We start from the raw sequence: 16539 nt of genomic DNA on the forward strand, positions 1-16539 counted from the left end.
ATATACAGACAGGAGATGCCTAAACAAACAAACAAAGCATTTTTTAAATTGGTGTATAAAAGATGCCACATTTAACACCTCTCTGGGCTGCATGTGGGGAGGGTGCATGGCCATCTGCTAGCTATGGCATGACCACCAGGGCCTTCTCAGGTGATCAAAACGATGGAGTTGGTACAGATATTCACCAGATATCCTTGCCCCTAAGTTCAGGGCTTTATATGATATGATGTCCAGAGGGACTGCTAGAAAGCCCTGAAAATCTTCTACTGTTTGGCTGCTGAACCTCAAAATTATAGGTCCATTTCAGTTCAGGAAACTATTTAAAGGATGATAGGCAGCCTTATTAACCCGCTGAACTTTCAACCCAGGATTTCTAGTTCAGAATAATTTAAAAGACATTCTTTTTCTCATTGTCACTTACATGGGAGAAATAGTAGCATCCTTTGTCTGATCCCTTTGAAACTTGACAGTATAATGCCCTTGTGAAATACTGCAAAGCCTGCAAATTACTCGCCATTGGGTGCAGAACTCCACAGTGTTATAGTATAGATGGCCAAAGTTGGCTTGGGCTGCCATTATAAATAACGTGAAGGCTTATTGAATGTCACTACCTTTTAAATTACATCTCAAATGGGTATCCTGTGTCCAGTCTCTCTGAACTCTGACATGAAGCCCTCAGGCTCCAGTCCCATGACAGTGATAATCATTCCATTCCGATTTAAAGCATTAAAGTTATATAGGTGACATAATACAGGTGAGTCTCCCACTGAAATTAACGACGCCTGAAGAATGAAATGGAAATCTGGGAAATGGAAAAACTAATTACAAATGATTTTTTCTTACAAAAGAAAATATATATTATATAAATAATTTTAAATGTGAAAAATTAGAGGGGCCCTCCCAGGAAACATTCCTGGCTTGTTCTTTTTTTGTTTTTTATGGCCAGAAGTGTGTGCATTGATTTCTACCTGAAATGCGAATACCTGCGAATACCGATCAAAGCGTTCCTCTTAACAGGTACTATAATCCATAGGTGCCAAGTTTTCCCTTTTCTCGCGAGGAAGCCTATTCAGCATAAGGGAAAATCCCTTAAAAAAAGGGATAACTTGGCAGCTATGCTATAATATTGCACAGCTTCTAGAAAGATCAGGTGCAGAGGATAAGTTATATGCATTTAGTCGTTGTGTAGGATGCTAGCAAAATGCAGGTTTTTGCAACTCTGCAGCAGAAGCTGGGCCAGACAAAATGTGGTCATCCTACTAAGGGCCCCATTCACAAATGAGCTTGTCTCTCCCCCCCCCTTACCAGTCCCTACCCTTGTTCCATTAACAACAGCACAACCTGCAGAAATGAATTGATGTTGATGTTTGCTTGAATGCTGCAGAAAACTGCACTGTTTTCTGTAAATCAAACTGCTCCCAAATGAACAAGAGCAGGCCAGACACACACCCCACCCTTTCTTTCACTGTCAGACTCGCATGAAGGTATCATTTAAATGAACTGGCACCTACAGTGGCAGGGACTGGCGAGATAAGGAAGGGTGCTGGGAGCCATCTGCTCAAGAGCCCACCAGGGAGGGCACAGAAGATGACTTAGATCCCAGGTCCTGGTGGTGGGACACTGAAGAGCAGTCTGCAGAAGGGAGGAGCTGGGATGTGCTGGAAGCAGAGGCTTGGAGCGATTGGGGGGGGGGTAATGAGGTAAAGAGGAGAGCCTTCTAGGACAGTGTAGTGGAGTCTCCTTCTTTGGAGGTCTTTAAGCAGAGGCTTGACAGCCATATGTCAGGTATGCTTTGATGGTGTTTCTTGCTTGGCAAGGGGTTGGACTGGATGGCCCTTGTGGTCTCTTCCGACGCTATGATTCTATGATTCTATAACAGGGTTAGAGGCTGAGAGTCGAAGTGTGAGCACAGAATCAGACAGAGAGAAGTCAGAGGTTTTCTCTTCTACACCGCAGCAGGACAATCCCAGGCCTGCTGGCTCGCCTCCCCCTCTGAAAGTCCTGCACATTGTTGAGCAACAGGCCAGACAGGCCCAGATGAGGAGCTTGCCCTCTGAACACAGCTGCCTTCTTCTTCTTCTTCTTCTTCTTCTTCTTCTTCTTCTTCTTCTTCTTCTTCTTCTTCTTCTTCTTCTTCTTCTTCTTCTTCTTCTTCTTCCTCTTCTTCTTCTTCTTCTGGATCAAGACTAGAGGAGAAAGGGCAGAGCTAGTGGTCAGTCTCAGCAATGTCTTAGCTGGATTTAGGTGAACCAGAGAGTTGTTTCTGTTAATAAAGAGCTAATTGGTTCAGTGGCAGAGCACATGCATAGCATGTAATAATAATAATAATAAAATTTATTTATACCACGCCCTCCCTGGCCAAAACCTGGCTCAGAGCAGCTAACATCAAATATATAACATATTAACATAAAATCAGGCAATCAGTTAAAATACAGTCATACCTCGGTTTAAGTACGCTTCGGTTTGAGTACTTTCAGTTTAAGTACTCCGCAGACCCGTCTGGAACAGATTAATCCACTTTCCATTACTTTCAATGGGAAAGTTCGCTTCAGGTTAAGTACGCTTCAGGTTAAGTACAGACTTCCGGAACCAATTGTGTACTTAAACCGAGGTACTGCTGTACATCCTAAAATCAAATCAGAATCAAAGTGAAATTCAATCAGATGGCAACCCACAGATTAGACCAGGCATAGGCAAACTTGGCCCTCCAGATGTTTTGGGACTACAAATCCCATCATCCCTGACCACTGGTCCTGTTAGCTAGGGATGATGGGAGTTGTAGTCCCAAAACATCTGGAGGGCTGAGTTTGCCTATGCCTGGATTAGACAGTCCCAGGATCCAGCCGTGGAAAATCAGGTAGCAGGTAATGGGGAAGATCTCTGCCTGAGTTCCTGGAGGGCTGCTTCCAGTCATGGTAGAGCAGACAGCCCTGGGCTAGATGATAGGGCAGGTAGGCGGCAAGCTCTTTTTGCTGATGCCCAGTATTGAATCTGTTTCTTAACCACACCGCTGATCACAATTTGAAGGCAGCTGTTTTCATAGGAAAAGTACGCTAAGGCTTCATGCGGCACTTCCACATAATCATCTCTGGGTCTCTTGTATTTCAGGCATCAGTCATCTGGGTCATTTTGACCCAAGCCTCAATCAGAACATAGTAGAAAGAAGAAGCCCTCTCCCTTTCATCTGGCTGGGCTGGAGATGCTGAATCACTCGGGATTTCTGTGGCCTCCTCCTTGATCTCTGATTTAATTTGTCAAAAGACAGGTGGTGGGAAATCTGTGGCCCTCCAGATGTAGCTGGACGCCATACTCCTCATTCCCAGCCAGCATGGGATGATAGGTCAGGGATGATAGGAGATGTTGTCCATTAGCATCTGAAGGGCCTCAGTCTCACCATCTCTGCAATAGCTAGCTAGAAGTCCAGAGCTTTCCTACTCTGTCACTTTCTGTCATTCAGTTAACTGGGAAGCAGGACTTGAATGACGCACCGGTGAAGGTCCATGTGTGATGGCTCTGCTTTTGCAACAATTGGCTGTTGATCAGCGTATACAAACTTTGTTCAATTCACTTTGCCTTTTACCGGAACCCTAACGTCTGCCAACAAGAGACAGATGCAAAAGGCATCTAATAGAAGAAGTAAAACAAAACCCAACAAACCGCCTTGGAGCACATCATAAGCCAAAGAGCTTGTTTTCGGTATCAGGCTCACAGCCATTTCCCACCATAGTCAACTCCTGACTTCATTTCAGCAGGCTAATTTAGGTTGTGAAAGTCAATTTTGTTCTTTCGTGATTGAACAACAGGGAGTCAGAGACCCATTGCTGATCTGTTGCAAATTACCCAGAGGAAAGCAGGCAGATCCTGAACTAATTTTGCTCATCACTACCCTCAATTCCCAGTGTCATTCTGTGTATTTCGTACAATAGTACCATGCTTTGCTTTCACTATAGGGTTGCATTTAAGCTGGTAATTCACAAGGAATCTTGCTCTTTCCCTCTTCTATTTTGGATTTTTTTTCTGATCGTCATTCGGCTTTTTTTATTCTTCCTTCTTTGGCGATCACTCGTAGCCAAGTAAGATTGTCTTCCATGAATATGGTCTTAATGGTGTGTCCGTAGGCGACTGTAGAAGTCAATTCTGGATCCACACATCCTTCCACAGTGGGGACATAGCTTTCTGGGTGGGAGCTGATCATGGTGAGGATTTGCCAAACGTGCCGTCCTCTTATCACATTTCTCCCTTTCGTCCTGAATTCGTGCTTCTTCAAAGTTCATGACGCCTTTGGTCGAGGCTATTCTCCAATTGGAGCACTTGTCTTTTTTTAGGGCACTGCCAACAGAAGCAGCAAGTAAATCCTATTGGGGAAGCATTCCTAGCGTAGGCAGAAAATTGTCTTGCAGCACTCAGCTCTCCTAGGAGACTTTCATAAAGGATCTTCATTAGTCCAGATATTTGAGTTTTACAGGTGTAAGTGTTACTTTTATTTCCTAGCTCCATGCATACCAAATTACTTCTTTCATGTTCCCAACAGATGTTTGCTTCAGTGGTTTTCAGGATAGCATGTGCTGACAAATAGTCACAGTCTTTGTCTGCCTGCCTGCCTATGTATATATCTATCTTGTCTATCTCAGTGTCCCAGTAAAAGCAGTGAGGAGTAACTTTGCCCCATTTCAGAGATAGGGAATTGAATTTCAGAGGGCTTGATCATGCGAGACAATTGAGCCCATTAGCCGTGATCCTGCCATGTCCTTAAACACATACTTAATTAAGTCCCTGTGATGGGATCCCTTTGTTATTAGATTATTTAAATGCAATGCATTTATTCTCATTTAAAGTTAATCTAAAAGCAATGTAATCCAGATGCAGCCTATTTTAACCAAGGTTGTCTCACTTAAATACAGCAGCCAACTCATGAGGTTGGCTTAAGCAGTTTTAGCTGATTGCAGAGTAACCATTAGAATGATTAGGAGAAGTAGGCAATGGAGACAGAAAGAAGCAAAAGCAACTCTAAAGAGGATTGATGTCTTCTTACTATACAGCCTAATGCTGCAAACCTGAGTATAAAAGCTTAAAAGTAACTAGTGTTGAACTCGGTGATCCTTGCTTCTGAGTCAGGTTGCGGCTATATCATGACATTTTGATTATACTCCTCATGTTTTGTAGTAACTTGGGACCTGTGTTTGAAATTACCCATGTGCTAGGCACATTTTGCACCTGGCTTTCAACCATTTGCGACCAACAAGATGGCCGTCGGGCATGCGTTGAAGCGACTTCTGGTGCCGCTCTGCCCGATTTCCGGTGCCCACACATGGGAAGAGCGGCCCCCGGAAGTTGCTTCTACGCAACTTCCGGTGCCGCGCCGCTACTGATCCCGCATTTTTCAGCGGGAGACTTGGCAGGTATGATAATAATACCTTTATTGTCAGTGTACAACATGTGTACAATGAAATTAACTGAGCCTCCCTCCCCCCCACACTCCCCCCCCCACAGCACACCAACCTCGAAAGTCAGTTGCACTATATTATTTTCCGTTCAGCAGCCTAACAGCCCACAGATAGAAACTGTTTTTTAGCCTGTTGGTATGACTGATTATACTTCTATATCTCCTGCCCGAGGGTAGAAGATTACAGAGGTGCTGGCCAGGGTGTGAATCGTCCCTGAGAATTTTTCTCACTCTCCTAAAGCAATGATCCCTTGCGATGCCATCTAGCGGGCTCAGGGGACAGCCCATGATATCTTACATATCTGAGTTTTTGACACTGCTTGGGACTTATTTTCCATAGCTGTTCTTGTTGTTGTTGTTGTTTAGTCGTTTAGTCGTGTCCGACTCTTCGTGACCCCATGGACCATAGCACGCCAGGCACTCCTGTCTTGCACTGCCTCCCGCAGTTTGGTCAAACTCATGTTCGTAGCTTCAAGAACACTGTCCAACCATCTCGTCCTCTGTCGTCCCCTTCTCCTAGTGCCCTCAATCTTTCCCAACATCAAGGTCTTTTCCAAGGATTCTTCTCTTCTCATGAGGTGGCCAAAGTATTGGAGCCTCAGCTTCAGGATCTGTCCTTCCAGTGAGCACTCAGGGCTGATTTCCTTCAGAATGGATAGGTTTGTCTTCTTGCAGTCCATGGGACTCTCAAGAGTCTCCTCCAGCACCATAATTCAAAAGCATCAATTCTTCGGCGATCAGCCTTCTTTATGGTCCAGCTCTCACTTCCATACATCACTACTGGGAAAACCATAGCTTTAACTATACGGACCTTTGTAGGCAAGGTGATGTCTCTGCTTTTTAAGATGCTGTCTAGGTTTGTCATTGCTTTTCTCCCAAGAAGCAGGCGTCTTTTAATTTCATGACTGCTGTCACCATCTGCAGTGATCAAGGAGCCCAAGAAAGTAAAATCTCTCACTGCCTTCATGGATCAATGCCTTATCGTGGCGAAGGGGCTTGAATAACTCAGAGAAGCTATGAGCTATGCCATGCAGGGTCACCCAAGATGGACAGGTCATAGTGGAGAGTTTTGACTAAACGTGATCCACCTGGAGAAGGAACTGGCAAGCCACTCCAGTATCCCTGCCAAGAAAACTCCATGGACAAAGACAACAGCTGTTCTTGTGTATATCCTTTGCCCTTGTTAGTTCCCCAGATCATTCCAGCCCGTGTGTATACGTATATGTGCATGTCTGAACTTGCATTTGCAAATTTGCTTGATGCTCATCGCCAAGGGCCCTTCCAGATGTACCACTCATAGTGCTATAGCTGCTGGGGGGTGGGAGGGTTTTCCATATTTTTCTGCATGCTTCCACACTGTATCATTATCATCCCATCACTGAAGTGCCTTATCAGGGTCTGAACCAAGTGCTGTGGCCAGTGCAGTGTCTCAGTGTGGATGGGGCACAGCTTCCCCCATCCCCATCCCCAGCTTATGCCTTTGTCTGGTCAACAGATCAGGAGATTCTGACAGTTTTGGCTCCCGTTTCAACTCAGAGATCCTGTTCTACCTCTGGGTTTGTGTACGGCCACCCACATCTTTGAGCTAGTTCCAAGTCAAAGTTTGCTCGAGTGAAGGGACTGCTTGTGTCCTCAGACCCCGGAGCTGAGCAGAATGTTAACAAACCTTTCAGAAATATACAGTGCAACTTTGAGGAGGAGGCATGTTATGATTGTAGCAAAAATTGCTTGCTTAGTGACGCTGCTTAGCATTAATTTGTATTTGTGACCATTGTGTTCCCTTATACCAGGCAGCAGCAATAGTCACTCAAGGAGTAACTGAGGAGTTGAGCTTCAACTTCTCCATTATTATGCCGTAGGGCATGGGTAGGCAAACTAAGGCCCGGGGGCCGGATCTGGCCCAATCGCCTTCTCAATCCGGCCCATGGATAGTCCGGGAATCAGTGTGTTTTTACATGAGTAGAATGTGTTCTTTTATTTAAAATGCATCTCTGGGTTATTTGTGGGGCATAGGAATTTGTTCAATTCCCCCCCCCAAAAAATAGTCTGGCCCCCCACAAGGTCTGAGGGACAGTGGACCGGCCCCCTGCTGAAAAAGTTTGCTGACCCCTGCCGTAGGGTATAGGATTCAGAATCAGCGGGAGCTACCCAATCCAACTCCAGGTGGAAGTGAATCCGCAACCTGATTGGCCTGCTGGAGCAGCCAATCAGGCGGCTGGCAGAAGTGAATCTGCTACCTGATTGGCCTGTAGGAGCAGCCAATCAGGCTGCAGGCAGAAGTCAATCCACAATATAATTGGCCCACAGGTGTAGCCCTGAAGTAGCCAATCACGCAAGGCCCATTGTGTAAATAATGTATATAAGCAGATGGTTTTGGGAAAAGAGCCATTCGCCTTCTCTTCTTCTCCTTGATGAATATGAGCTGAATAAAGAGCATGAAATTCACTCTCGACTCCGAGTATATTTCAGTAACTAAAACCCTTCATTATCTGGGATAATATGTAATCTCTTTGGAAGCCACCTTACGTTACACATGTAATGAGTGAGTCACATGGAGCGGGAGCCTTTTTCTCAATCAACCCTGGTGTAAATCCAAAGTAACAGTTGCCGTCTGAAGATAACTCATTTGTACTGGTACTAGTAAGAGAATACAACAGCCCTGAGCAGTCAGTAGATGTACCAGCACTTGAAAGAAGAAGGAATAATCAGTATTCTCCGCCGACTCTTGTGTGATCTGAGAAAGGGGACAAATGAAGAGCATTTTTTTTAATGTTTCCTGAGGTTCTGCAAGTGTCTGAAAGGGGGGTGGTATTTGGAGTACTTATAGGATTAAGACAGTGTTTCTATTAACTGCCGGCTTCTTGAGTGGAAGCTACTCCACGGTCACATTTATGTGACAGCCCCGAGCTGGGAGTCAAATCCATAATTCTCCAAATGGTGGAGCAGATGGGGACAAGGCTCTTTCATGGGTCAACAGGCTACCAGCAGTGGTTCTCGAAGGCGACACGGAATCATAGCAAGCTAATGAACGACTGACTTTGGGGTCAGGGAGTGTGACAGACAGATGGGTAAGCACACTGTGTTTATCGATGAGTCCCTCCTTCACACAGAGCTGGGAAGAAAAAGCTCTTCAGTGGCCCAGCCCCACCAAGAATGCCAGCCAGCATTTCAGAGATCTGACTAGTAAAAACAAGTGATGTGTTGAAGGTACCTCCAGCATTTTTCTCCGCCAGTTTAAAAACTGTGAAAGGGGAGAAGACAATTCAGAGACATTATCACGGGTGGGGTACACAGCTGCTGCTGTCTTCAAGGGAGTTAAGGGGTGCTTGCGAATGCCCTTCCTTTCTCATTACCACAAATCCTTCCTCCTATTCCCATCTTTCAAACATGCATCAATTTTGTTGGCATCATTTATTTATTGTGTGTTGCATTTTCTCTTTGTCCATGGGGGACAGAAACATGCTTCGTGGGGTTCGGGTGGTGGTAAAACAATGCCACCAAATATGAATATTCTTAAAGTGAAAAAGATGGGCAATAATGCTGGGGTCTCCAATGCTGTGCCTTTGGGCTCAAAACCATCTTATTTAGGTTGTTGCCTTAGTTTAGAGAGGTAGTTTGGGAGGTGTCTCCTGCCTTTTTGACTAGGTATTATTTGGGGAGGACATTAGGTTGTTTGCCTGGTTGTTGTTGTTTTCTACTGGGCAAGCCAAGTACATGCCATTGAGTATTGCCTACTCCTGCCTTCCCTAACCTGGTGTACTCCAGAAGTTTGGACTACAACTCCCATCAGCCATCATCGTCAATGCTCAGGGGATGATGGGAGTCGTAGTCCAAAGCATCTGGAGAGAAACAGCTTGCAGAAGGCTGGCTTACACCAACAATAGCTCTATCTCATGGTTTTCAGACAGGGCTTCCCCACCCTCTCTGGAGATGTCTTGAATACAAGGCATCTGCTCTCCCACTGTACTAGGATCCTTCCTTTTCTGGGTAATTGAACTATATATCCTGAATTATGAGCGAACGAGATATTTTCCCTTGTTCAAAGGTATATAGTGAACATTTGAGCAGCCATGTTGTTTGTCGGGGGGGTGTTATGGAACCTCTAGATTAGTACACACAGTGAACCTCCACCAAAATGCATGTGACATATGTTTTATGCCGAATAAAACTATCCTAAAATATGTTCCATACAAGCAACTGGCTATTGAACCGCTTGTTTAGGATTAGTTACAGGTAGGTAGCCGTGTTGGTCTGCCGTAGTCGAAACAAAATTTAAAAAATCCTTCCAGTAGCACCTTAGAGACCAACTAAGTTTGTCATAGGTATGAGCTTTCATGTGCATGCACATTTCTTCAGATACCTGAAGAATATCTGAATATCCGAATATTCAGATATCTGAAGAGGTGTGCATGCACACGAAAGCTCATACCAATGACAAACTTAGTTGGTCTCTGAGGTGCTACTGGAAGGATTTTTATTTTGTTTAGGATTAGCGAGCCTAGTGAAATGCAAGCAAAGCCTTGCCATTCATCATCCATCACTCAGTGCATTGTCATACTGTATTGGAGGCTGGGCTTCTTTTTTCTGTGGCCTCCCTCCTTCCTTTGCAGTTAGCAGAGCAGTGAAACAGTTTAACTGGTGCTCGCTGTTAGAGGAGAGAATGCTCTGAACAGCCCAGAGAAGCTTCACCTTCCCTGAGGCAGACCTTCTGTTCTGGGGGAAGCGCTGCCAAATATTTGGTTTGGATAACGAACCTGCAGGTGCCTCTTTTGTGGTCGCCATGCTTGGTGGGGCAGAGCTGGTAGGTGAGGGAGATGAGGAGTAATGTGGATTTTGTATCGTGCTGATAAATCCTTAGCACATAGCCTGCCTCATCAGTTTAACTTTAATAGGAGAGACTGACTAGGGGCTGCTGAACCCCCAGGGATAATGCATCAATTTGGTGGCACTAAATGAAACTGAAGGTGCTTCCTTTTAGTGGGAAGGAAGAAAGGAAGGACAGGCTGCTTGCTTTTGTGGCCATCTAGCTCCTTGTGCCACTAGGGTTGCCAGACTCAATAGAGGACAGGACTTCTGTGCCTTTAATTGCCCTGCTCTCTTTTGAGTCTGGAAACCTTAAAGAGAAACCAGCAGAACCTTTGTTTAATTTCCAAGCAAAGGGTCTGCTGGTTTCTCTTTAAGGTTTCCAGACTCAAAAGAGAGCAGGGCAATTAAAGGCACAGGAGTCCTGTCCACTATTGAGTCTGGCAACCCTACGCTGTTGTTTTATTTAATTGATATTACACCATCAGTGCACATGATGCTTTCCAACACTGATGGATAACTTGTGGTTGTCCAGGTGTTTTTGAATGCCAGCTAGCATCAACCCCAGCATGCATTGCCTATTGTCATGGATAATGGGAGTTGTAGTCAAATAACATATTGGAGGGCCTCAGGTGGGAGAAAATGTCCCTGTCTCGCTTTCTTTGTATCAGGCAGCTGTTAAAGAGAGTAGGAGCAGGAGCAATAAACCTGCTGTCAAGAAGCTCTTACACCCGTATTTTATTTTCGATCCACCCTGCCATTTGTGTCTGTATCTTGGGCGTCTCCCCCCTTACAAACCAGCCTTTTATTGGGGAGTACTGCTGTCACTCAGATACTGCAAATTGCCTTTGATGCAAAAATATCCCTGCAGCTAATTAGAAGTAGCCAATTTAGTACTTCCAGTCTCCTTTTGTTGGAAAGAAACCTGCAGACATTGCTAATTGAAAGTGCATGGACAGGAGCCAAGTGCAATCTCCCCTTTCCATACAAGAGATTTGTCCTTTTTTCTTTTACTCCTTTATAGCTGACATATTTTTTTTGGAAAATATTTCCTTGGTGGATCTCAGCAATTTGGTTTTCAACTACAAAACACTCTTTATTCCCCTTTTTGATAGCCAGTGGCAAGTTAATTGTTTCACCCATGCATTTTTTTAAAAAACTATTAAGATACTTTGGAACATTGTCATTTTCAACAACACTGCCATGATTGTGCAAGATAAAATATACCAGATAGAATTCAACAGGGTGTGTATCTTGTGTGTGAAAACAGTTGAGATTCAAGGATCCCCGGCCAGGCACGCACCTCCAGATGATGGAGACATCTGGGGCCATCTTGGTGCCTGCGCATCTTCACTTGGTCGCAAATTTTGCACTGTGCTTACAAACACTTTGCTTCCTCACAAAGGACACCTACCTATTCACAAAGGCTCTCATACTGACATGCAGATATGGTTACCAGCTTCGTTTCTTTTCCTTTCTTTTTGCAGTACTCCTTAGCACATGACTCTTTCCTCATCAGTTCACATCCCTTTAGTGTATAGCTGTCAATTCTCCCATTTTTCATGGGAAACCCCCGTATTTAAATCCATTTCCCGCTGTTATCCCGAAATGCAAAATATCCCGTAAATCCCCCGGATTTATATGAAAGCAGCTCCTGCCGGCCAGGGAGGCTCCTCAGCTGCGTAAATGTCCCGGCTCCCGGCTGGCTGCTCGCTCACTTGGCTTGCCGAGTGCTGCCGGAAATCACCTCTGTGCATGCCCGGGCATGCGCAGAAGCGATTTCTGGTGCCCAGACATGCGGACATGGGCAGCCTGGCACCGGAAGTTGCTTCTGCGCATGTCTGGACATGCGTAGAACTAATTTCCGGTGCCGCTCTGCCCATGTCTGGGCACCAGAAATCGGGCAGGGCCAGCCTCGGAAGTCGCTTCTGCGCATGTCTGGACATGCGCAGAAGCGACTTCCGCTGCCGCGCCGCTGCTGATCCCTTATTTTCCAATCCGGAAGTTGACAGCTATGCTTTAGTGGTGGTGGGGACTTCACCTGCTACATGTATCTTTGTCAATCAGCTGCTAAAGGTACAGGAGCCCCACATTCCTCTTGGTCAGCCAGCTATTAAAGCTACAGGGGGGGGCATAGCAAACTTAACTCCTTTCAAAATTAAGCTTGTAGTGCCTTGAACTGTTTTGCTCTGGTCCTTCAGAGGTTCCCGAAGTTAAGATCAGATAATATTTGCAGTGGCTCAGTTCTGTTTCCCCCCAGGAACACAAACACTAACCACTGTGTTGCTCGGCATAGTCAGCCCTCCTCTCGGAATAGTAACTTTAGACTGTCTTATTTTGGTGAGGTGCTCCAGCTCTCTAAATAAGGGAATTCAGGTTGATAATGCAACAGCAGCGAATTCATTAGCATGAGCTAGCTCCCAACTTGCCTAATTTACCCTGTGTACGCCTCCTGGAAGCCCTTGAAGCACAGAGCAGGGGGTGGAGGTTACCTTTGACACTCTCATGGGAAAAGAGGCAGAGATGTGGAATTTGTACGAAGTTGTGAATGGAAAATTAACTACGAGGGCAGTTAAGGAAGGAGAGCCATGAAGCAAACTTCTTGCTCCGAAAAGCTTTTCTTTCCTCTGGGAGTAAGAGGAGGAGGAGGGATGGTGGTTACAAAGTCAAAGAGCAAAAAACAACAAAAGTTGTTGTCTAATAAGCAGAGATGTGCTGGAGGGTACTGCCCACATGGAGAATTTATTTGAAGCTGTGGGCCAGAGTTGAGCATTAAGACCCACACTCCTAGTTTAAGGTTGACATGTGCCCTACTTACAGAAGTCAGCCCTCTGTCTGAAGGCATTCCCTGCCCATGTCCAGTTTAAAATCTAGAGCTATAAAGGCACCATAGATATAGAGGTAAAGTAAAAAAAGGTAAAGGACCCCTGGGCGGTTAAGTCCAGTCAAAGGCGACTTCAGGAGGCTCAGTGGTTTAGACTACAGCACCACCTGCGTCCCTCATAGATACAGAAACATAAAGAGACTACAGTAGCGCCAGTATTCCAGTGTTGTTCAACTTTTCATCCCTGGATGTTTCCAAACTACAATTCCCATCATCCCTGAACCATTTGCTATGCTGGCTGGGGATAATGGAGTTGTGGTGTGCAAACATCAGGAGACCCACTGGCCTACTTATGGTGCTGTGGTCTAAACCAATGAGCCTCTTGGGCTTGCTGATCAGAAGGTCAGTGGTTCGAATCCCCATGGCAGGGCGAGCTCCTGCCAACCTAGCAGTTTGAAAGCATGCCAGTGCAAATAGATAAATGGGCACCGCTGCGACAGGAAGGTAAACGGCATTTCTGTGCTCTCTGGTTTCCGTCACAGTGTCCCATTGCGCCAGAAGCGGTTTAGGCCACATGACCCGGAAAGCTCTCTATGGACAAACACCAGCTCCCTAGGCCTGAAAGCGAGATGAGTACCGCAACCCCATAGTCGCCTTTGGACTTAACCGTCCAGGGGTCCTTTACCTTTTTCAAAGGCAGATTCATTTGTCCCTATCTGAAACCCTCCGTGGTTCTATATCTGTTTTCTTGACCAGCGGCATAGCTAGCCGCCTGGCTGCCTCGGGCGGCAAACCCGAAGGCACCCCGCCAGGGGGCGGGGTGTCCATCGCGCACATGCATCGTGCATCACGACACATGCGTCATGATGCACGACGCATGCACGCACAGGAGGCATGCGGCGCAGCGGTGCGGCAAACCCCGCAAGCAAGCCGCAGAGTGAGGCAGTCTCGCTTGCATTGGGGCTTCTCCTCGATGGCGACGGTCGCGTCGCACGGCAGCGGCGGTGGCTGTCGGAGGTGGTCAGCCCCGCCCAGGGCAGCTCACCCCCCGTCCCCCCATTACTATGCCACTGTTCTTGACCCGCTCATAATGCACATAAATCTTCTGACAACAATCAATGACCAGTCTCCAGCCTTTTAAATGATCCAGGTTTTTCTTTTTCATCAGCCTTGAACAACTCTGGACGCTCTGACCTCGAGGGCTGTGATAAGAAATGGCTTTGGGGAACAACACGCAGCGAAGTTACTCCATCATCCCATGCTTCATCTTCGTCGAGGTGAGTGCAGCTTGGGGAGTTCTGGGTCTGGCGGGATGATAAATGTTAATGTCATTGTGCTGGGTTAAACGTGGAGAGAAAACCCATTGCATTTGTTGATGGGACCGTGATCCCGAGCACATTGTCTTGTATGGATAGCTCAGTTGGTTAGAGCATGGTACTGATAATGCCAAGGTTTCAGGTTCGATCCCCGTATGGGACAGCTGCGTATTCCTGCATTGCAGGGGGTTGGACTAGATGATCCTCAGGGTCCCTTCCAACTCCTATGACCTATTATCTAGGCATAGAGTCGGCCTGCAAGAGTGTATTGATTTGCTGGTTTTGACAGGGCTTAAGATTGCCAGGCCAAGGAAAATAAGATCATACTCTGTTTCCATTTTCGTGGCATGTCAAATTTGTATTTGAGTTACAAACCTTCATATGCATACGATTTTTTAAGAATACAGTTGGTTCAAACTTGGTTTTATCTCTTTGTCTGAAACTACCTAAACAGGGGATGTTACGTGGTATAGAAGGTGGAGATTATTATGGAGGGTTAGACAGAGTGTTTTGATTATCTGCAAGAGGAGCTACAGTAATAATAATAATAATAATAATAATAATAATAATAATAATAATAATAATAGTTATTTTATTTGTATCCTGCCCTCCTCGGCCAAGGCCAAACTCAGAGTGGCTAACATCATAAAAACAACACAATATGCATAAAAACAGACATTAAATTAATTTAAATACATCTTAAAATTAATTCAGACAAAATCAATTCAGAGAAGCATCTGACTCCATGTCTGTGCTGAAGAACAGAGCAATGTAAAAATAAAAAATCAAATCCTCCACATGGAAAACCAGCACGCCAGGGAGAAAGAACCTTCTTAACTTTGCCTTTTCCCTGACACATTTTGTGTGTGTGTGTGTGGAGAACTTCCTTTCATGCAGAAACATTTGGCGGTGCCACCCCCCCTCGTTCCAAATCCGAAGTGACACAGTCTAGGAATGAATTTATTTCTTTATCTGCTGTTTGTGTGAACTGTGCCTCAGTCTCCAAGGAAACCCCGAGGGTGTTTTTCCTTTCACAAATCTAGGCAACAGGCAAGGGAATAAATCAATCTATCATTCCTTCACCCAATCAATATTTTTGTAGGGAGCAAAAGAGATACACCATGTCTCTGAAGTAAGATCTTTTAATTTATAGCCAGGCACAACTATCTCTGAAGACTTCTTTCTCTTTTTTGGCCCTCTAATGTGTGAATGATGAGTCTGTCTGAAAGTGCAGGTGAGAGAGCTATAAATTGGCCTTTCTGTAGTCAAGGCTGACATGAACATAAAAAATAAATCAAGGAACAGCTTTGGGGGAAATGTGAGCATTGGTTTGCTGTTCCGAATAGCCAGCATTCACAGCGGATTTAAGGAGCAGAATGAAAGTGTGTGGCTTCTTTAAACACGTACAGTGGTGCCTTGACTTACGAATTTAATCCGTTCCAAAGGCACCTTCATAGGTCGAAAAATTCATGAGTCAAAAAGTGCCACTGGAAACGCGATTTCCCATAGGAATGCATTGGAAACGAAAAAATCCGTAAGTCGAAGCAACCCCATCTAAAAATTTCATAAGTCGAAAAAACCCTATCTAAAACCGCCGCGGTTTCCGTTCGGATGTTGAGAAATTTGTAAGCGTGCGGCCATTTGCCCCATTCGTAAGTCGAAAAATTCTGTTGTCAAGTTGTTTGTAAGTCGAGGTACCACTGTATGTATACACACACACACATACATGCACATATACACAGAGATGTCTACTAGTATTCTTGTTTAAAAACACATTTCTGCAATTTTGCAGAAACTCATTTCTGCAATTTTGTTAAAGTTGCATCCATGGTAACACCAGAAGCCACCTTATACCAGGTCAAACTGTTACTGCTTTATGAGAGGGATTGTGCAATTAAATTGTGCTAAATTACTCTGTGGCCCTAGCAGATTAAATCTATTTTTTTATTTAAAAAATGGAGTTTTTGTGGTTTAGAAGTGATGGAGAATGAACTGAAAGGTATGGGATGAATGAATGGTTAGAAGGAAGGCATGTAAAGCACTCTGCAAGTGAATCAGGAGGAATGCAGGACGGACGGTTATGGTCATATAGCTATCCTGCAAACAAATCAGCATAAATCCTCAGTAAAGACCAGATATAACTTCACATCCAT

At 45.1% G+C, this 16539-nt stretch overlaps 1 protein-coding gene across 1 annotated transcript in view; it reads left to right on the top strand.

Moving 5' to 3' along the window:
* Window positions 1-16539, top strand: part of PLPPR1 (phospholipid phosphatase related 1) — a 112708-nt gene that overhangs the window by 48674 nt on the left and 47495 nt on the right. Inside the window, exon 2 of the mRNA XM_035097401.2 lies at window positions 14239-14347. Coding sequence (XP_034953292.1) covers window positions 14285-14347 — 63 coding nt within the window. The 5' untranslated portion in view covers window positions 14239-14284. The remainder of the gene's footprint in view (window positions 1-14238; window positions 14348-16539) is intronic.

Source organism: Zootoca vivipara, chromosome 16 (assembly GCF_963506605.1).
Source record: "Zootoca vivipara chromosome 16, rZooViv1.1, whole genome shotgun sequence".
Classification (NCBI taxonomy): domain Eukaryota; kingdom Metazoa; phylum Chordata; class Lepidosauria; order Squamata; family Lacertidae; genus Zootoca; species Zootoca vivipara.